This window comes from Anthonomus grandis, chromosome 17, assembly GCF_022605725.1.
Source record: "Anthonomus grandis grandis chromosome 17, icAntGran1.3, whole genome shotgun sequence".
Lineage (NCBI taxonomy): Eukaryota > Metazoa > Arthropoda > Insecta > Coleoptera > Curculionidae > Anthonomus > Anthonomus grandis.
This window is the reverse complement of record NC_065562.1, coordinates 5,944,756-5,967,226: the sequence shown is the minus strand read 5'-3', so window position 1 is coordinate 5,967,226 and position 22,471 is coordinate 5,944,756. Positions and strand designations below refer to the sequence as shown.

General features: G+C 31.5%; 3 protein-coding genes across 6 annotated transcripts in view; 1 reads left to right on the top strand and 2 right to left on the bottom strand.

The window, feature by feature from the left end:
• LOC126746527 (uncharacterized) overlaps nt 1-22,471 on the bottom strand; it is a 136,493-nt gene that overhangs the window by 49,398 nt on the left and 64,624 nt on the right. The gene's annotated exons all lie outside the window — the stretch shown is intronic.
• On the bottom strand, nt 378-2,836 carry LOC126746528 (uncharacterized). Its single transcript, XM_050454839.1, has 2 exons — nt 2,234-2,836; nt 378-1,186 (listed from the first exon to the last, which is right to left on the bottom strand). Exons 1-2 carry the CDS (start codon nt 2,588-2,590, stop codon nt 1,067-1,069), a joined length of 477 nt encoding a protein of 158 aa, XP_050310796.1. The 5' UTR covers nt 2,591-2,836; the 3' UTR covers nt 378-1,066.
• LOC126746526 (uncharacterized) lies at nt 7,218-10,679 on the top strand. Of its 4 annotated transcripts, XM_050454836.1 has the most exons (11): nt 7,222-7,726; nt 7,789-8,147; nt 8,210-8,311; nt 8,379-8,705; nt 8,772-8,950; nt 9,006-9,106; nt 9,182-9,404; nt 9,473-9,613; nt 9,675-9,826; nt 10,070-10,209; nt 10,273-10,679. In XM_050454836.1, the coding sequence occupies exons 5-11, from the start codon at nt 8,928-8,930 to the stop codon at nt 10,432-10,434; spliced, it is 942 nt and encodes a 313-aa protein (XP_050310793.1). In that variant the 5' UTR covers nt 7,222-7,726; nt 7,789-8,147; nt 8,210-8,311; nt 8,379-8,705; nt 8,772-8,927; the 3' UTR covers nt 10,435-10,679. The 4 variants fall into 4 exon arrangements, with proteins under 4 accessions (XP_050310790.1, XP_050310792.1, XP_050310793.1 ...); XM_050454833.1 differs by having other exon boundaries at nt 7,218-7,726; nt 9,675-10,209; XM_050454834.1 differs by having other exon boundaries at nt 9,488-9,613; nt 9,675-10,209; nt 10,273-10,678.

Below are 22,471 nucleotides of genomic sequence, written 5' to 3'. Positions count from 1 at the left end.
TTTTTGAGAACACAATTGCAATTTGACACGATAATACTAATATGACATTTACATTTTATGACACTGTTTTTATTTCATGGCACACTATTCAAATTATTAAAATAAATTAATATAAATAACATTTCACGTTCGGTTATTCGTCGATGTGAATTATGTATTGCAGAAAATGGTTCACATTTCGAACACCTTCTTTAAATTTGTTAATTGTTTGTTGTGTTCTTGTAATCTGTTGTTTGTTATAAATAAGTTATTGGTAATATGGTATTGTTCTATGTTGCGATTTATTAGACGGTTGAAATAAATTTATCTTCAAATCTTAAGTGATTTTTACAACCCAATTTGAGGAGAAAACCAGAATAATATATTGGCTGAGGATGTCTAAAGAAAATTTTGATATATTGTTGGCTCAAATTGCTCCTCAAATTACGAAAAAGAACACTGTAATGAGATCAGCTATTCCAACTAGAGAAAAATTGGAAGTCACATTGTCTTATTTAGCCACAGGAAATAGTTATACAGCTTTGCAGGGGTTATTTCGTGTGTCACCTGCAATCTCCAAATTTATACCCGAGGTGTGTGATGCTATTTATGAAAGTCTGAAAGAATATATAAAGGTATTATTTTTAAATGTTTTTATTACGAAAAAGTTGTTGATGAACAAAACATGTTAAATGTTGGAAAAAGCTTTTGCTATTATCTGTGATCGTACAATATCATCGGCAACTGATTCTGCACGAGTTATATTTGTGGATCCATCACTATGCGAAGAATGCATGTCGGAATATGTAGGGGACTGCGGTGGTGTATAGATGGAAGATGAGGCGTGAGCACTACTGGTATCTGCATGTGTCGTACTGGTTACTCTGGGCCTGGAGGTCTTGTAGATTAAAACTTGTCAGAACAGACTGAATGCGTTCCTGTGCTTGTATGGCGGAAAGAGGAGTTAACGTCATTAATTGTGCAGCTACACTGCGACCAAAAGCTATGTATTCATGCTCATTGGCAGGTTCATGTGTCATAGTTTCGCTTATTTTTTTTAGGTCGTTAACTACTGCAGTAACGTGCCTTAATTTTGACGTAGTTCTACTTTTTTCTGCGGTACTTCCTGAGACGTTTCGTTTCTTGCAGCCATTATTTCTTCTTCATTTTCTCGTTTTTCTTCATTAACTTCTTCTTCGCGTTGTATCTGAAATAGAAAAAAATATTGGTACCGTATTAGCCAAACTCAAATACTTGTAGGTAATACTGATAATACAACCAGCAGTAAATTTCATATTATTTTAGGTGCCGGAGTCCCAAGAAGAATGGAACGTTATTGAGAAGGGATTTCGTTTGAACTGGAATTTCCCCAAATGTTACGGTGCGATTGATGGGAAACATGTGACGATTCATGCACCGGCAAATTGTGGCAGTGAATTCTTTAATTATAAGGGTACTAACAGCATTATTTTGTTAGCTCTGGTAGATGACAACTATTGTTTTTCCTATATAAATGTTGGATGTCCTGGAAGACAATCCGATGGGAGTTTTCCAACAATCGTCTCTATTTGATGCCCTAGAGAATGGGTTATTACCACATGGTGGTTTCATTGTAAGTGACGATGCATTTGCACTGAAAACGTATTTGATGAAACCGTATTCAAAAGTAGCGCTTTCGGAAAATCAGAAAATATTCAATTACCGCCTTTTGCGGGCAAGACGAATAGTAGAAAATGCTTTCGCTTCTGTTTAGCAGATTTCGCATTTTTGAAAAGCCTATGGCATGCTTAGCAGAAACTGTGGACAAAATTATTAAAGCCTGTTTCGCAATACACAATTATTTGCAAATCACTTCTCATAACACTTACACACCGAGTGGATTCGTTAAATGAAGAAGATATAGAAAGCGGTCAGGTTAGACTAGGTTCGTGGAGAAATGAAACTAATACTCCCTTGCCGTCAATAAGAATACTAGAATACGAGATCGACTCTGCCAGTACTTTAAGGGCGAAGGTGCGGTGCCATGGCAGCAACGGATGATATTTTGACTGTACTTTAATATAAATAATATAATATGAAAATTATTGTTCGGTATACGTGTTTTCCTTATGATAAGAGAGTTTTCAGAAATGATTTTCTATTATTTTTCTACAGGGTTTTATATAAACAAATTGATACTTACGGGTTACCGGACGGGAAAACACGTATATCGGATTAATTACTTATAATATGAACACTACTACAATACACTTACATTGAAATTATTATCCTGCGTAGGCCTCTTATTATCCTCTACGTTACGTAAAAATGTGTCCATTTCCTTAAACCATTTTACACTGGGGACATCAATATCCTCCGATCCTGCTCCTGACTTCATAGAGTCCCTTATTTTCTTTTTTTCTTGAGGATAAATTGACCTCAACGCCTGTATTTTGTTCTTGATTTCAGGCACTCCGAATCCTTCTATCCCCATGATCTCCTCAATTTCCTTATACGCCGAGTACCGAGCTTGTTTATTTTTGTAAATGGTAGCCCTTGTATCCCATAAGCATCGCCTTTCTCGATACCCTTCTACAAATTTTATTGTTGTATCTTCACTCCAACGAGACATTTTTAAAACACGCCACAAATAAAAGAAAAATCAACGTCGCAGTCTGTACTTATGAACTCGACTAAAAAACCTGTCTACACTTGTTTAGTCGGCGGTTTAGTTTCTAGAAAGCAAAGGTGGGGGAGACAACTTGCTTGACTAAACATCTTACTAAATTAGGTACTTGCGCAAGTACTAAATCAAGTTGTTTACACCATACAAGTAACTAAATTTAGTAACTTGCTTTAGCTACTTGACACGTGTAAATTCGGCTTAATATTTTTTACCTAAAAAAAAAAAAAAAAAATCTTTATTATCTAACCAAACGTGCCCCATTTTATTTAAATTTCTAAAGTAGTTTAAAAAATATAATGAAATTTAAATATTTTAATTAAAACTTTGACAACCTGTATCTTTCTAACGAAGCATTTTTCGAATATAGTTTACATTATGAACTGATATTATTTTGAGGTTTTCTGTCATTTAAGTTACCGCTTTCGAAACTGGACCATCCGGTATAATAATCTAGTATAATTTGTATTCATTAATAAAGGTATTAACTAAATCGTATTATTTTCTGGTTCTGTTAAAAATTCTTCGGAAAACTTATAGACCTTTCTGCATATTCGATTAGAAAAATATATTGGAAGTAAAATAATATTTTTTACGTAAAAAGATGTATCTTTATTGTCTAACCAAACTTGCCCCATTTTATGACAGTTTTTTGAATGTTCATAATTTATTATCAATCATTTATTTTCAAAATAATTATTATTAACATTGCGATTAAAGTTGTCTGTATTTATTTTAAATATAAATGAAAATAAAAATAATATTGCTTTGTTAAATAAATATAAAAATTACCGTAATATTTTAAATATGCTAATAAAACAAACAAAAATCTCGTACTTTCAAAAAAAAAATTAAAGAAACCAAACAGAATCCAAAAAAAATGTGGAAAATAATAAATGAGCAACTGAATACTAATCAAAATATGAATAAAAACAAAATATCACTTAGATGTGAAAATAACACGATTCAATCTGATAAAAAAGATGAAGCAAATATTTTTAATAATTGTTTTATAAACGAAGGAAAAACAATGTCAAGTAAATTCAATTGTAATAAAAAAAATTTTTCCCGCTTAAATTGTACCACTATGTTTTTAACGCCTATTACTGAGGATGAAGCTTTTTAAAATATGAATGCTATAAAAAACTGTTCTGCACCGGGATTAGATGAATTAAAGAGTACCTTACTTAAGCAAATACGGAATAATATTGCAAAACCCTTGACCCATGTTTTTAATTGTATTATTTTAACAGGAATAATTCCGAATGAATTAAAGAAGTCAGTGGCTGTTCCGATATACAGTGTGTGTCAGGCAAATGGAATAAATTAGCTAATAAATTTTTATACAGTATAGTAGAGTATCAGATAACGGTGGCCAATACCAATTTGCCGAAAGTTGTTACAACATATTCAAAAACATAATACAAATCTAAACAATAATGTCAATGTAGGAGATGTTCAAAATGCTCGCCACGAACGCCTTGGCAACACCCTAACCGTAAATAGAAATTTCTTCAAACATTACTCAACATCTCAAGTGTGATCGATCTAATTGCCAGGGTTATTTGTCTTCGTAAGTCAGCTAAGTCAGTGGGTTTAGTTTTGTATACAATAGTTTTCATAAGAAAAAGTCTAATGGCGTCAGATCGGGAGACCGTGACGGCCATTCCATCGATCCTCGCCTCCCTATGCACCGATCTGGAAATATTTGGTTAAGGTACTGCCGGACATTTATTTGGTAGTGGGGTGGTGCTCCATCTTGTTGAACCCATATCATATTCGCTGGAACTTGTGGGTTTCCTGGATCAGGATACAAGTTGGCCAACGTTGGCACTGCATTATTTTGAAGCAATTCTAAATAATTATCGCCATTCAAATTGCCCTCAATAAAAAAGGGACCTATGATCTGATTGTCAATAATTCCTGCCCACACGCTAACCTTTTCAGGGTATTGAGTATTCTCTTCTCTCGTCCAGCGAGGATTTTCCCTGGACCAATAACGGCAATTTTGACGATTGGCATGACCGTGAAGAGTAAAGGTGCACTCATCAGAAAACATAACATGTTCTAATTGGATCACACTGCTGTCTAACATTGCATTATTTGTTCACAAAAATACATTCTCCTGTCAAAATCGTCTTCCGTGAGCTCATGGGTGGGTATAATTTTATAGGGATGCATTTTGTTTTCTTTTAATATTCTAATAACTGATGAATAGCTATAATATCGAGTACTGGGGCTGCCGTATTCCAAAATTTGGAGATACTTTTCTTGATTAAGAGATCCTTCAATGTAGTATGGCCAATAATACCTAAAAGGTAAGATATGGCGCACCTAACGTTGAAAATATTGCCTCTTGCCATGGATTACAAGTTTTGGCATTTCATTGGACCAAAATCGACAATTTCGGGATGAAATTACACCATTTGTTGAGTAGATTCGTCAGAGAATATAATTTTTTTATGAAAATCCCTAAAATTTTATCGCCTAACCAACTAGAGAATAATAAACGGCGCGCTTCATCCCCCTCTTCTAACGTATGTAAGTACCTTGGTTTGAATGCTTTAATATTGTTGGTATGATAATGCTAAAAGTTCTTTGTAATTCAGATTTGCTTATGTTCAGCACCGCCGATAACTTTACAATATATAATATGATATAAGTACGTTTTTGTACATAACTTTGACAGTGACATTGTTTTATAGTGCTCATTCAGCTGCCTCATTTAATTGAGAATGTTTATATTTAAAAAAGTTCGACAAAAACTCGTAAATGCAGCAAAAAAGGGGCATGCATTCCACGAGCAAAAAATTCGTACCGATCGTAAACAGAATTAGTCCAAGGGCAATAACTTTCACTATTTTAACTATTAATATTTATTTGATTTTTGTTTAAAACTTTTAAAAAAGGGAGAATAAATAATTAAATAATTTAAACGTAAAAATCAAAGTAGGCCTATGGTTATGAAATTCTTGAAACTTTTTCTTATAAACTTTTTTTATATCTTGCATAGAAATACTACTTTACCTACTCATAAAATTTAAAAAATGCTCGTATCAAGGCATGCTTGATTTAAAAAAAAAATAAAAATATACTAAATTTTATTTTTTAATCATGCAGGGCTGAATGCCAAACAGTCAAATTTCAACCTCAAAATTTTTTGTAATTTTTACGTATAAATTCGCTCATCCCAGTATTTATTAATATAACGACACTCATTTCCTATTATTTCATAAATGGTAATTATTATTATTGAAAAAAAAAACATTCAGTATTTTACGTATAATTCAAAAAATAATTGTAAGAAGTAAAATATAACATGCTAGGAATCATGTGTTCAACCCATATCACCGACGTTAATTGGAAATCGCCGATTTAAGTAGTTTTGTTACTTTTCCTAAAACAGAGTTAACTAGTACAATACGTGTTAATCAAAGTGCATTAATTTATTCTATGTACTTCATGATTTGAAAATAGGTAAAGTAGAACAAGGATAATTATTGGTATCAAGCAAAATAATAAAACATTCAATTTTAGCTACAAAGTGATGTAATTATATTAATAGGAAAACAAGTATGTTTAAAAATTGTGATTCTAAAAATAGCAAGAGTAACTAAAAAATGCATAGCTCTCAACCTAGATCTTGAGGCAGACAATCTAAATAATTATACTGGCTGGTCAGAACCTAGTTAACATAGCAATTCAAATAAAAAACAGACCACTAAGGGTAAATTCTCTATTTCCTTAAATCTTCTTAATTCTGTTAAATTTCTCATTTTTATTCAAGATACCATCAGATACTCAAGGAATACCATCTAAAAACACCGCCTTGACACCATTGAACCTCATGTTGTTATAATAATAATAATAATAATAATCTATTTTTTCAGGTCCCTTAAGAAAGTATAAATCCAGTAATAAAAGGAAATAAGATAATTTACTTTTTGAACGCTCAGAGAAGCAATTCTATCGAAAGCCCACTAAATAGAACATCGAGGAGTTCTGGGGCACTCAATTAACAATTTCTAGTGAATGCAACCTCGACACTGAATGGCTGACTGTAGAACGAGCAAAGAACAATAATTAAATGGCATTCAGTTGACGAAGTGACTAACGTCATAAAAAACCACATAACTGGAAAGCTCCAGGCCCACATCACGTTCAAAATTACTGGATTAAGAAATTGTAGTCAACACATTCGAACTATAGAGCAAGATAAATTCTGTTATTCGTTGGACATTTCTTTAAAGGGAGCTTATCACATTCATCATATTAAGTTATCCTTACTGATATTAAATAAATAATTTAAATTATTCAAGGCGTATTTGGTAAGCTAAAAAAATGCATTCAGTACAATTTTTGCTGCCAGTGTAGAGAGAATTTCTTTTAATTGTGCACGCAACAAAGTCAACATCCTGATCATGAAATACATTGAGAAGCTGTTGGTATGATACAGGGTGGTATGAACATGCGCGACGCCGTAGAAGTTGTAAATTCTACAAGAAGCTATATAGGATGTTTGTGGCAAAGATTTGAGAAGAAAAAGAAGATGCTGCTGATTTGAGAAAAATGTATACTGATCTAACAAGAGCGTCGGAAACTATACATGAGGTTGATTCGCGTTTCGAAATACAATATTACTGCCAATCCTCTGCTGCCAGTCTTTTTTTTAACAAGAACCGCAAAAACTTTTTGGAGCAGCACAGTATTTACAGTAGTAGCCAAAAGTAGATAGACAAAGTATTATTTTCATATAATTGTTTAAAGATTTACCCACAGGTCCCCTAAGGATACATTAATTTCCGCACCCATGCGGGCCAATGAAATCACGGATCGCTTTCGGATTTTGTCAGTCGGCATCGTCGAAATAATCGGCGGGACTGTTGATGTGGTTTGCTAACCTCACTTTCAATTTTCAGCTTTGAGCTTTGAGTTTTTGAAACGTTTTGTTGTTTATTTACAATTTGTGCGACCAAAAGTAATTATTATTACTTACATTATATTGTTTTCTTGTAAATTCAAAACACCACTGTATATTTACATTAATTTACTACACCTTTATTCGGTGAACATGGATAAAAACAGGTAAGTGCTTTTAAAATTAAGTACCTTTGTGAAATTTTATTGAACAGTATATATTTTTTTAGGGATAATAAATTAATATGTGAAGATTGTGGAAAGTCATTTTCTTCTACTTCAACATTGTATCGGCATATGAGGGATATACATAATAAAAAACAGAGTGAAAAAGAGAGCCAACACATTATTTGCCCCCTTTGCCTGGACAAAGAGAAGTTTACATCCTATGATTCTTTAATAAGACACTTTCATAGTATTCATAATATACAGATTAAAGAATCTGTTTTAAATTTTAGGAATTTGGCAGAGTTTGAAATTTGGAGGTCTGCAGAAAACAGAGAGGTAGATTATGCTGTTCATCGAAGAAAGAAATGTGCTAATGGGGAAGAATTTATTTACTATAATTGTAATAGAAGTGATTCAAAAGGTACCTAGTTAGTTTTATAATTATGTAAGTCGGTAATTTTTTAATAATTAATCATGTTTTAGGATATGTCAGTACATGTTTGCAACGGAATTTAAAGTCTAAAGGAAGCATTCGTATGCAAGGAATTTGTCCGTCAAGAATAATAGTTAAAATTCTAGTAGATGGTAGGTATTTTTTTTCTTAATAATTATTGAAATAAAAGATTTATTCATTTATATGACATTTTTTCAGGAGTGATTAGAGTAAGATTTTTTGAAACCCACGTAGGACACCCTGACGAATTAAGAAGCAAAAGGCTAACAAAATCAGAACAGGAGATAATTGTGGATAAATTAGCAGCAGGAGTTTGAAATAAGAGAATTATTCAGGAGGCCAGAAGCATAGACGGCAATAAACTACAAAGGAAAAATTGTATAACAAGAGGAGATTTAGAGTACCTAATACGAAAATTTAATATTGACAAGAAAAGGGACAGTGATGATATGATAGCCACAGTGTTAAAAATTCAGGAATGGAACAGTGATGGAAAAAATCATGGATTTTTATTTAAACAGATAGGTTAGAATTGCAATTTTATATATTAATATTATATTAACAAGTTAATGTTGTTTAAATGTATTTTAGGAGAAACTTATCCAGGATTAGAAGATGATTTTGCACTTGGATATATGAATGCTATTATGGACAAAAAAATAAGAGATTTTCCAAAAATAATCTGTATAGATGGAACTCATGGAACAAATAGGAGAAACTGGGACTTGACAATTGTGTTAATGAGAGATGAACAAAATATGGGTTTTCCAGTGGCATTCTTACTAAGTAACAGATTAGATCAATTAATTCAAGAGGTTTTTTTAGGGCACTTAAAACTAGATTAGGGGAAGCAGTTCAAGCTGAATATATAATGAGTGATGACGATCCAAAATATTACAATGCATGGATAATGGCTATGGATGCAGGTATGTGTATACTGTATAATCAAACAGTATCATAGATCATTACTTATTTTATGTTATTCTTTCACTTATTTGTAGAACATAAACCAAGAAGATTACTTTGTACCTGGCATATAGTGAAAAATTGGAGCATACAAGGAAGGTCTAAAATCAAGAAGTTGGAAAATAGACAGATAATGAAACATGAAATGAGGAAAATTTTAAAGGAGACTGATCCACAAAAATTTATACAGCTGAAAGAGAACTATTTTAGGCAATTAGAAGAAGAGGAGGAAACTAATTTTCAGAATTACCTGAAAAAGTACTTCACTAAAAAAGTCAACACTAAAAAATTATAAAACAAATGTAATTAATTCTTTAATATTTTAGGTACTATTTCCAAAGTCAAGAGAGAATAATGATGTGGGCACATTGTTATAGAATCAATGCCGGAATTAATACAAATATGGCAATTGAAAGCTTAAATAAAGTTCTGAAGTACAACAAAATGAATGGAAAGCAGAATATTAGGTAAGGAAATTTTAACACATTACAAAAAAAAATATGTAGAAAATATATTTTCTCTTAAAAGGATTGAAAAACTGTTGGATTTACTGGATGAACTTGTTGATGAAAGAATGTGGAAAAGGATTATAAACGTGGAAAGGCCAAATGCAAATAATTATCAGCACAAAATATGTCAGAGTGCACATAAAAAAGCAGAAGAAATGGTGGGTAATAACGGTAATGTATCATATTCTGAATTAGGACATTTTAAGGTAAGGTCGTTTAGTGATAATCATAAATTGTATTGTGTAAATTATAATAAAGTTTGTGATGAGGACTGTAGGGCAATATATGGTGAGAAGTGTAAAATATGTAAACATAAATATAATTGTGATTGTCCAGAATATACTGTTAAAAGTGTCATGTGTAAGCATATACATGCTGTAGCTTTATTTGAGCAGAGGAGCGAATATGTTTCAGGTTTCATGGATGAAATGCAAGAAGATAATAATCTGTATGTCAATGAACCTTCAACAAGCAAGACAGTTAATGAGGATGAAGTAAATAATTTTCTTGACGTGAGAATGAATGTGACAATTGATTTTGAAAGAAAGCGTGAGGTATTTAGTTTAACAATAATTTTATTTGGTAGTTCTATAATATAGTATGGTATAAAATTGTAGATTTGTCTAGAACAGTTTTGCTCTGAAATTCGTAATTATGGTGGTGGATTGGGTGAACATGATTTAGAAAAATTTATGGGTGATTTTAGAAATTTTATGCAGACAGTAAAACAAAAAGAAATGGTGATGAGTAAAAAAAGAAAAATAGAACAAAAAACCTAAATAAATTTATTTATAATAAAATGTTTATAACTATTTTATTACTGAATGGCATTGCTTTTGTGAGTGACCTATTCTGGTATTATATCTAAGTGGTGTTGGCTATTTGTATTCATGTAATTCGTTGGCTTATGGTGAAGGATACTTATAAAATATATTTTTTTAATTTTAATTTTGCCCAATTAAATAATATATTAGTGTTTGTTTCATATTTATTGGTATTTGTTGTCAACTTTTGTAAATAGAACCCTTTGTGCAACTATGTTATATATATATATTAGGTACAATGCTTAATAGATGAAGTTAATATAATAAATTTTGAATATTCTGCATCAGTGTTATGAATAAACCTACTTTACTAAAATATAATCTGGTTGTTTTATTCATATTTAATAAGCTCAGATCCTGAAAAATATTGGTCTTTTTTCATTGTTGAAAAAGAATACAAGAAATGTTTTCCATTATTATGGCTCATTTTCATAGTATGCAATTGCATTTGATGTATGGATCACATGAGACAAGAAAGGGTAATAGGTAGGTATATCACAATAAAATAATACTTCTCGAAAATTTTTCATTTTAAAATGAAAATTTTAAATAATATAATGGATTACTACATAAAATAATAACAAAATGTGTCCTTTTATTTAATAAAATTATCAATTTTTTTATACTAAATTTTAATTGAGCGTAGTTTAGAGCATGAGAATTAATTCAAAGCTATCCACTAAGTGCCTGAAATGAGATAAATTCTATTTTAGTAAAAGCAAAATTAATAAGATCATGTAACAAAATTATTTTCCATCATTTGCTGAAAATAAAAACAATTTCTTTACGTAAGTAAAACGTTCCGTATGTTTATTTTTCTCAAATACCATAATTCCTCTTATAATCAGATTTGAAATACGCGCCTTAATTATCTGAGCCAATCACAGACAAAGCACCGTGATTGGCCCGCATGGGTGCGGAAATTAATGTATCCTGGTCCCCTAGATTTTAAATTATTGTTATTTGTAAGGCGGTCTATAAAAAGATACCAATAAATTTCAGTTAAATATTTTGCTTGCTATCAGATAAGGCAATAATATAAATATAGCTGGTCAAAAGTAGATAGACAACAACAATTTTGGAATTATTTTTTTGTCTAGATATTTATAAAATAAAATTAGTATAGTATTGCTTCTCTTTAACTTAAGGTGCAACATGCCACGCGGAATTAGATTCTCTCTTGATTTAAGACAACGCATTATTAATGCATATCGCGCGGGTGATCGTCAAATTGATATTGCTCCTCCAAAATTATGAAGCAATTTTTCGAAGAAGAAAAAATAGTCACCCGATCTTAATCCTATCGAAAATTTATGGGAAATTGTAGATCGTGATATTAGGGATACAAACTATTCAAATAAAGGTGAATTATTCGAACGGTTGCAACAGAAATGGAAAAATATTGGTTTTAAACTCATAGACAATCTTATTGAATCAATGCCACGTAGACGTCAGGCTGTAATAGATAATAATGGGTATTTTACAAAATACTAATATTGTAGATGGTTTAGTTTGTAATTAAAAAAAAATACTTCGAAAGAAAAGAGTATTGGTTATTTTTTAAATTTGTCTATCTACTTTTGTCCAGCGTATATTTAGTTATTTCTTATTATTTACCAAATTAGGAGTTTATTATTTTTATACATGTTTATGTTGCCCATAATATACTTAAATATCTTTATTATAGAATTTTTATTTCCTTTGATTTTTTTAAAAAACCATTTGTCTATCTACTTTTGGCCATCACTGTAGGTATTGACATGGCCTGTGCAATACCCTGATTTAAATCCTATCAACCACGTTTAAGTTAAATTGCGTTGTTTCAAATCAAGGAATAGTACTCCAGACAAGGAAAAAGTTGCTGAATTGTGCAACAGCAATGGGTACAAATTAAGGAAAACGACACTGGAATTTTAATTAGGATCTTGCCAAACGGTTGTCAATCTGTTATTAACAACAGGATGTGATTCTATTAATAAATAATTTTTCTGCTTTTTATAAATTAATGTTTGGTGTTTCCAAAATTAATTGTTTAATTTCAATATTTTTCAAATAAATGTCCAAATTTTCATTTAATTCTCTTTTAATTAATACCTTTGACCCCTAGACCATTTTGATGTATGTTTAATCCATTTTCAGTTCTAGAAAATGACTACTTTATTGAGTAGGATAGAGCTATAATGACAGACATAAATTACATAAAATAAATTAAACAGTCTTTATCATTGTCATAACCATCCCACTAACATCGAATATTACAAAAACTGAAAATGGGAAAATAACAAAGTACCTTGCTAGTAAACTTAAAAGGATGTGGAAGCTTTTAAGCCTACAAATTTTACGTCTTGTAAGACAAATCGAGTTATATTTTTTCTTGATAAGGGCCTCCTTTCTTTCCTACTTTATCATATTGCATATCATATGTAAAAGCCACCTATTCTGCATATGTCTCGAAAAGTACATAAAGTACGTAAACTAAATTTCTCCTAAAGCCATGCCCGACTCGTAAAAGTGCTGAGAGTAAGAATAATATTAATATTATAATAATATATTTTTTTATCGCTTATATTAAGTTAAACAAAAGTAGTAAACGAGTAATAACACGAAAACTGACGTAATTAATTGTCAGCTAGCATTTAATGGAAAATAAATTAAAAAAAAACATTGTTTGCGTAAGACTGACAGAATTTTAAACGGATGCGTGTGTTGTGGTAATGGCAAGAGATGTAAAGGCTGTGCATAAATATTTCAAAAATGTAAAAATTATTCACGTGTATCAAGTTACGTGTTGTCATACACTGGTGCCCAGCTGTTTGCCATCATTGAATGTAATAATTATAATAATTCACATTTTTTTATTATTATTATTATTCTTTCTTTTTGCGTCTTCTCAGCTTTCGCCGCTAATTTTTTGGTATCCTGGTGAAAAAACACTTCAGTTCCTCCCACTCAAGCACCATTCAGGAATTTTCGAAGTATATGACAGGTTTGGAGTGTTACTACCTGCTGCATAATTATGTATTATGATGGTCGGTGATAATCCGATGTCCTGAATCTTTTTGTCAATATCCCCTCTGCTAAAATTACTAGTGGAGTTATAGAGACTTTATTCAATTACCAGATTTGCTTCATTACTAGCGAGGTTTTCATATTTTCAGATTTTTTCCGGTTCAGTTTTGCTGAGGTTGTGAGTGGCAGCACTTCTATGTTGATAATAAGACCAGTCAGATATTCAAATAATGAATAATATAAAATAATTATAATATAATTAATATTCATATTAATTATGTTAAGATTTCAGAAATTACTTTTGTCAGGTCTACTGCCCTGTCCATCGTTATGGGTCCATTATGGTTGTTTTTAAAACTACGTGTGGCTCGTATTTATAATATGGTAGACATACAAATGAGGAGCAGAGTTGCAAAACGCAGTTTGTCAGTTTGTCTTTGAAAGGTGGCGCAACATTATTTAACCGAATTTCTATCATTCACATCACTTTGGACGTTCAAATCGAATTTTGTACCATTTAAAATATATTATATCGAAAATCCCCTAGACATGCAAAATGCATTTAGTCCATCACCTTTAGACAAACAAAAAGGATTTTGTCCACAAGACAAAGAAATCGCGTTTGGTCCAGATGTCAACATGTTTGTTTCATAACCTAATTTCTGTCATCTGTCGGTGTGGTTTTAGTTTATGTACAAGTATTTTGTTTGTTTCATAACTTTTTCGTGAAGTTTAAATCACAATGGAGTCTGTAGATGGTGAGCACATTGTTGTTGATAGTGACCGGGGTAGCCGAAAGCGACAAATTAATTTAACAACTAGGAAAAGAAAAAAAACAAGTGAGGTATGAATTTATTTTTTAATGCTTATTTCTCTTTGTTACGACTTTATACTATTTCAAGGTATTCAAACCATGATCCCGATTTAGAGCAATTTGATATAGCTTGCAACCATAAAAATGATTCAAATTTAAAATATCAGCAAGTGAGCCGAGAAGATGTAATTAAACTTCGGGAAGTTTTTTTATAGAAAATCCAATAAAACCGTTCAAGACGGAATTTTAGCCAGTTACATTACTTTAGATATACCTAAACGAAAAAGGTGTCGCAAGGCTGATGGAAAACCTCACTCTTTTGCAGTAAAATATTGCGTAAGTTAAACTAAAAGTGCTCAAATCCCCACGCTGTTATATACATTTATTTTTATTTAAAAAAAATATGGATTTGAATTTTTTTTAATTAAAATTAAATATTTTTTTAGTTTGAATGTTTCACCAAATTTTTTTTAGATTTTCGTTAAGCAACAAAAATTGCAGGTTTGTCAGAAGTTTATAATGGCTGCTTACAATGTTGGTCAGAGGAGGGTGAATATCATTTGCAGAAAAGTGCAAAGTGGGGAAACAGTTTTAACAGAAAAAAGAGAGAGAGAGGATAGACGCACTTTTAAGTTTTGTGGATAAACTGAATGCTGTAAGATCTTTTATTAGTCAGTTACAAGGAAAGGAAAGCCACTATGGAAGAAAAAAGTCTCGACGGATTTATGTATCATCAGAATACAACATTTCTATACTTTGGCAATTATATAACAAAAAAGCACCAAACAATCTGAAAGTAAATTACAAAACTTTAATATAGGATTACTGATGTCTGTAGCTACTGCGTTAGAACAAAAACCAAAATTGGTATGTCTCAAATTGCTAAACAAAAACAAAAGTTATCTACTGAACTAAAAGTGCATAAATTCCGTGCATCACAATTTCATAAATTAATGAAAGTTGAAGATCCCAATACCATTTCATATTGCTTTGATCTGCAACAAGTTCAGGTATTACCCAAGGTCCCTGTTCAGGAGGCATTTTACGCCCAACAGCTGTCAATATACTTTTTTTGCATTATCAAACTTAATTGTAAAGACCCATTATTCTATACGTGGATGGAGCACCAAGCAGGTAGAGGGGCGACTGAGATATCTTTCGCTCTTATCGATTTTTTGAAAAAACTTACATTTCCAGACAATGCAACGAAAATCCGTTTTTTTGCAGATAGGTTTGGAGGACAAAATAAAAATAATCATGTTGTGCATGCTTTAATGTTTTGGCTTCAAACGTTTTCATGTGAGCAGATTAGGGACATAGAAATTATATTTCCAATTAGAGGTCACTCTTATCTCCCCGCCGATCGTATCTTTGGTCGCATTGAAAAAAGCTTAAAGTCTCATTTCTTCTTCGAAGAAGTTTTCTCTCAAAAACTTCTTCTTCTCTTATTGATTACATAATAACCAATGATTTTAATCTGCAAGAAGTTCAAAGGGATTTTCAAAGCATAAGTGAACATGAAATAATTGGGGCAAATATACAAATACAGAAACCGCCAGAAAAAAAATCGCTTTTCTACTACAGAAATCTGAGTGACGAGAATATTGCTAATATAGCTGAGGAACTAATAGGAAAAACATGGAATTACACCTCTGTAAATGTAGATGTTATTTGTTCGGATTTTATCACTAACATTCAGACAGCCTTAGATAAACTTGTACCAAAAATGAAAATTAATCCTAAAAAAACGTGGAGAAATCAAGATGTAAAAGAGTTACAGGAAAAAAGAGACAAGGCCTATAAAATATTCTCTATTACAAAACAGAAAGCAGATTGGGAAAACTTTAAGAAATATAGAAATGAGGTTGTATCTGTGATAAGAAAAAATAAAAAACGGTACTACGAACAAAATATTGACAACTGCAAAGGGAACAGTAAAAAAATGTGGAGAGTTTTAAAGGACTTAGTCGGAACAAAAAAGCAGGGCAGTGAGCGGTTTACTGAGCTAAATTTTGAAAATTATACAACGGCTTATTAGAGGAAAACTTTAAAAACTTTTTTTTGGACTCTTTGAATGAAGTTTCTGAAAGTATAGAGGATAGAGACTGGGAGGCGCCAGACCTAAATATTAAATCAACTCTCTCAATTTAAAACAATTAATATTTCACAGTTGAAAAAAATTGTATATGGTTTAAAAAACAAAGGCTCAAGTGATGATTGTTTAAATGTTAAATTGGTAAAACAACTCTTTGACGTGATTGGATATCCTCTACTATATTTAATTAACACTTCAATAGTCACTGGGAAGGTACTTTATGACCTAAAAACTAGCGTTGTAATTCGAATCCCCAAAGTAAATAAACCAACTGTTCCTTCGGAGGTTAGACCTGTAAATCTTTTACCAACTGTAGATAAGATCTTAGAGACTATAATTTGTAATCAATTGAGGGATTATCTTGAGAAAAATCATTTGTTGTTTGAGGGACAATCAGGATTCAGAAGTCAACATTCCTGCGAATCTGCAATCCAGTATGTATGTACAAATTGGAGAGAGAAAATGAAGAATGGTGAAATAGTTCTTGGTGTATTCGTAGATCTTAAGCGTGCGTTCGAAACCATTGATCGTAGAACTCTTTTAAAGAAAATGAGGCTTTATGGTAGTGATGATTATGCTCTAAGTTGGATTGATAATTATCTAAAGGACAGATTTCAAAGGACAAAAATAGGACATAGGGTATCTCAAAAAAAGGAAAGTGTACTGGATGTACCCCAAGGAAGTGTTTTGGGGCCCTTATTGTTTATTCTTTATATAAATGACCTGAATAGGATATTAAATAGATGTTTTATACACTTATTTGCAGACGATACCCTCATATCCGTCTCTGGAAAAGATTATTTAGAAATTGTAAATATATTAAATAGTGAGCTTAATGTGTTGTATGATTGGTTATGTAAAAATAGATTAAAACTGAATTCTTTAAAGACTAAATGTATGGTAGTAGGATCAGTAACAAAATGTAAATATTTTTTTGATTTAGGAGTGTCTTTGTTCATAAATGGTTCACCTATAGAGTTTGTAACTGAAATTAAATATTTAGGTGTAATCCTTGATCCGCAATTAAATTTTTCAAGTCATGTAAATTATTTATGTAAGAAAATAGGAAAAAAAGTAGGGTTTTTTAATAGAATATCGTATGTTGTTTCTAAATGGTCAAAAATGTTAATTTACAAAACTATAATTTTACCTCACTTCACGTATTGTAGTTCATTATTGATTTCTTGCAACAAAGAAGAGATACAAAAATTACAAATACAGCAAAATAAAATAATGCGTGTATTATTGAATTGTAGCAAATATGTGCCGACTAAAGACATGTTAAATTCTTTAAATTGGTTAAATGTTGAGCAAAACATAAAAAAGGCAAATCTTTCTATCGTATATAAAATTGAAAATAACTTATTGCCAGGGTATCTCAACGTTTATTTAAAAAGAAGAGTACAATTCCATAACTATAACATTAGATCTAAGCAAAACTTTAACATTAGGCAGGTAACGACATCCGCGTTACAAAAAACTTTGTTTTACGAGGGACTGTGCATGTTTAATAAGTTGCCTGAGGAGGTAAAGAATGCACCAAGTGTACATATGTTTAATAGGGGACTATTTGTTTATTTACGCAATCAAAATTGATTTTTTGTTTTCTGTTAATTAGATATAAGTAGCCAAGTGCTAAAAAAATAAAAATAAAGATTATTTCATTTCATTTCATAGTATTATAAAAACTCCAGATCAATATTGGGATATCTACACCAAAGTGGGTGATGTACAAAAACTTGGAACTGACTGGCATTTACTTGACATAAAAAAACTTTTGCTGCTTCTGAAAAAAGAGACTGGCATTCATTCTTGTCGAAGACTTTTGTTAAAGAAAAAAGTTCCAGCCATAATATTTTGCTGAAAGCTGAGTTACTATATCGCAATTGAGATGAGACAAAAAAGTTTCCTCTAAATCACTCCTAAAACCACGGGCAAGATTCGATCAAATAGAATTACAAGAATTAGGTTTGGGTCATAAAATATAGGGAAAAAAAGTAGATAGTTAAAAAAAAAGTTAAAATTATTGGCATCATTATCTGGAGAAAACTGGAATCAGGATCCAGAATTGGAATGGTTAGTTCCCATTTTAGAAGGCCATTGTGAAGTTGAAACCAATGTTGAAGAAAGTGAGGACTGTGACTGTAACGATACGGAAGATGTTAATTTCATTTGAGTTTGTTAAAAAGTAAAAATACTGCTTAAAGAAAATGGTTCTTCATTTTTTGGTGGTAATTTTACCCAAAAAGTTTTTCCAAATGACAATCAAAAGGCATTTTGTTCACTATAGACATGCAAATAGCATTTTGTCCATATGTTTTTCTGAAATACCAAAGTTACTTTTGCTTCTTCTAGTCTGCCATTCTAATATTTACTTGTCCTAAATTTTCCTAATTTTTTGGTAAAAGTCCTAACTCGGTAAGTAAGACCGATTCGTAGCACCAGTTTTTGATGTTTCCTGAAAATTTACAATTTTTGACAAACCGCATTTTGCAAGTTTGCTCCTCAAATATTATATAAAATATAACAACGCCCCGATATCTCCATATAGGCGTTCCACTGTGCGGCGCAGCGATCAATCCAATATCAAGAGATAAAGATAAAATTTCAATAATGCTGGTTTGTTGACCAGCTATCGATATATACCCAATATATATATCGATAGCCAATATACCCAATATACCAACCCAACCCACTATCGATTGTCTTATACCAATTTATTAGTAAAAAATATACTTTTTAACTATGGTAATGAGCCACCCTAGTTCCATTTGAAAAAATTCAGTTAGAGCCGAAAATACGATTTTGCAAACTTTCGACGCATCTAGGAAAGCTGTGAAAACCAAAAGAGTCAATTATATTTTTCTAGGACTACTTGATGTAAAATTAACGATTTTAAATTATTCATGGCACTTTAGATTAAAATTTAAAAAATTAAAGGTTAGATGTGAAAAGTTGACATATGGGGGTGTCATTTTTCTTAGATTGTATTTTCCTATCAAAATATAGTAAAAAATTGGGGGGGTCTCATATAAAATAAGAAAGTTAGGATCACTTCCGGTTTAACCGGAAATGATAACTAATGATAACCTAACATTCTGGATAAATGGATTGGCCCTTTCAATTAAATGGCCGCCAAGATCACCGGATTTACAACTCTTGGACTTCTTTCTTTGGGGACATTTTAAATCCATTGTTAATAAAACATACCTGATATTGCTGATCTTAAAAAAAGAATTTCAGCAGAATGCCAGTCAATTCCCAGTGAAGTTTTCCGAAATGTTAGGGAAGACTTTGAAAACAGACTTTCGCAAGCAACACACGATAGAAAAAATTTTATTATTAAATAAACATTTATTTTTGGTTTACACCTTGTGTACATTTTTAATTGAACTTCAACGATAAATATCGGGTAAAATATTCGCGTGATATACGTTGAGGAATTTAATACTAGCTTTATATTATTCACGTTTAACAAGAATAACATTAATATACAATTATTATTTCATAAAAGTTAAACGTTTAAGTATAGTATATTGTATACTATTTAAAGACTTTATTATCCAGGAACTTTACCGACAAACTTTACAGGGTGATTTTCCGACATAAAATAAGTAAAAACATTTATACAGGGTGGCCATTTGAAAACGAAACTGAGCCTATTTTGGGTCCCTCAGAACATTTGCGAAAAAATCCTCGGACCCGTCAATTTTTGATTCAAGGGGGAACCATTTTTTTGCTAGTTTCGCCCCCCTGAGGGGAAAGCCCTAGCGGGGGTAACAAGGGCCCCCAAAATTTTAAATGGAACGGGGGGTCGAGTGATACCTTATTTTGAAGGTATTTTTATGTGGATTATAACCCTAAAGTTTTAAATCGTTACTATTTGCCTAGTCGATACAGGGGCTAATAAAAGTTACAAAAACATGTCAACATTTTTTTATGAAAAAAAATGCTTGTAAATTTAGCAGTTAAATAAATACAAAAAATTTTGTTCTCCTTCATTGTGAACCGTACTTTCTGTTGGTTTTTTTTTTAATACCCGTAGGTATCTATGCCAATTCTGCAAGGGAACTCTTGGTTATTGTTGAGACTGTTATTATAGCAACATTTTGAAGTTTAATAGTGGTTGTCAATTACTGCTGTCAGATCATAGTGTGTCAAACAAATAGCTCTTTAAAGTTAGTTAGTTACAACATTGAGTGTGATAATGGTTTATTCACTTGCTGAAAGAGTTGAAATTATTTCTCTTTTCTTTGCGAACAATGAAATTGCTAATAGAACTGCCCAGCTCTTTAACACACTACAACACCCTAATCGACAGGTCCATCGCAAGTACATTTTGGAATTGGTTCAAACATTTAGGGAAACTGGGTCTGTGGCTAATAAAAAGCGCGAAATGGATAATCCAGTGGTGAATGAAGCTTCAGAAGTAGCTATTTTAGGCCATATTGTGCAAGATCCTACACTGAGCACAAGGAAGTTATCAACCGTGTCTGGTATTAAGAGAAGCAGCATTCAAAACAAGTTTCATCCGTACAAAATGCATCTCGTACAAGAACTAAACGAAGACGAAGACGATTTTGATAGGCCACTACAATTTCGTGAAACTATATCTGAGCAAGCCGCCAATGATCCACACTTTCTATTTAATGTATGTTTTTCTGACGAATGCTCCTTTTTCCTAAACGGTACTGTGAATCGTCACAACTGTCGCTATTGGGCTAAAAAATTAAATGTTTGGGCTGGCATTTTTGGTAAACATATTGTAGGCCCTTTTTTACCTGGCAATTTCCTAACAGGAGAGATGTACCTGGAGTTATTAGAAAATACAATTCATCCAGCATTAGTGGAGATACTAGAAAATAACAACGAGTACTTGGAAAATAGTCTAGTATTTCAGCAAGATGGGGCGCCACCTCACTATGCTGCAAAGGTTCGTCAATATTTGGACCAAACGTTTCCAGGACAATGGATTGGAAGAAAAGGAGCTATTGAATGGCCTCCTCGCTCCCCGGACTTAAGCCCGTTAGATTTTTTTTATGGGGCCATTTAAAAACTAAAATTTGGACGGCATTAGTAAAAATTAATTTTTTTCTTTTAAGTCAAATAATTCCCGCTGATGCATAAAAAAATAAATTTGCATTTAAAAAAAAATATATCAATTAAAATCTATAAATATCATCAAATTTTTTTAATGCTTTTATAAACATAGTATATGATATACATATATTCTACAGTTTACTAATTATACCTTGACCCTTTTGTGGTTGGTTAAGTGGTTAAATGGTTGATAAATACACCAAAACCAAAAATTTACTTAAAAATCGTTGAATAAACATATATTTAACGATAATAATATATTGTGTGTTGCTTGGGTCATTATTGTTCACAGGAAAATCGACAACATTTTCAGAAACTTATAGGATAGTGCGTAAATAGAGCCAATGTGTTTTATTGTAAAAATTTCTCTTTCGCAAATAAAAATTTATTTTGTTCAAAGTAAACTAATCAACCAATTCTTGAAACTAGATTTTCTTCCTGTTATTTAACAATTTTAGCAGTGTAACCTTCTCTTCTATTAATTTGTACTACAAGGAGACCCAATGCAATAGTTTTTATGTAAACACTACTCTGAAAGCCAAAATCTCAATGCAGGCAAGTTTAATTGTTTCTGCAAATTTGAAACGCGATTATTGTTGGAATTAATATTCTTTTATATTAATACAAAAACCAGGTTCCGAAAGGAAAATAAAACCCGCAAACATAAATTAGACATAGGGCTCATAGAAAGTAATAGAAAAGCAAAAGTGGCAATAAACTTAAGTACTCTAAAAGACCTTTTTTTAGGTTGTCAAGAAAATGGTTCAGTTATACAAACAACCATATTTGATTCATTTGACATTTTTAAAATGAAGCAAAAAGGGTTTTGGTGTGAGTTTGTAATTTTAGTCTTAAACAGAAACGTGTTGAATACAGATGTATTAAAATATACTTTCGTTTAATTTAAATTCCCATACACCATTATATTTTCATTAAAATTTAATAGGTTATGGGCCCAGGTTCGCGTAAAGTAT

Bases quoted from the DNA above. Each gene is read 5' to 3' on its own strand.
- LOC126746528 (XM_050454839.1), bottom strand. From the start codon at position 2,590: ATGTCTCGTTGGAGTGAAGATACAACAATAAAATTTGTAGAAGGGTAT. The intron at 1,187-2,233 runs GTAAGTGTATTG...TTTCTATTTCAG, and splicing joins CGCAGGATAATAATTTCAAT to ATACAACGCGAAGAAGAAGT.
- LOC126746526 (XM_050454833.1), top strand. From the start codon at position 8,928: ATGAACAAAATATGGGTTTTCCA. The intron at 9,614-9,674 runs GTAAGGAAATTT...TTCTCTTAAAAG, and splicing joins AATGGAAAGCAGAATATTAG to GATTGAAAAACTGTTGGATT. The intron at 10,210-10,272 runs GTATTTAGTTTA...ATAAAATTGTAG, and splicing joins ATTTTGAAAGAAAGCGTGAG to ATTTGTCTAGAACAGTTTTG.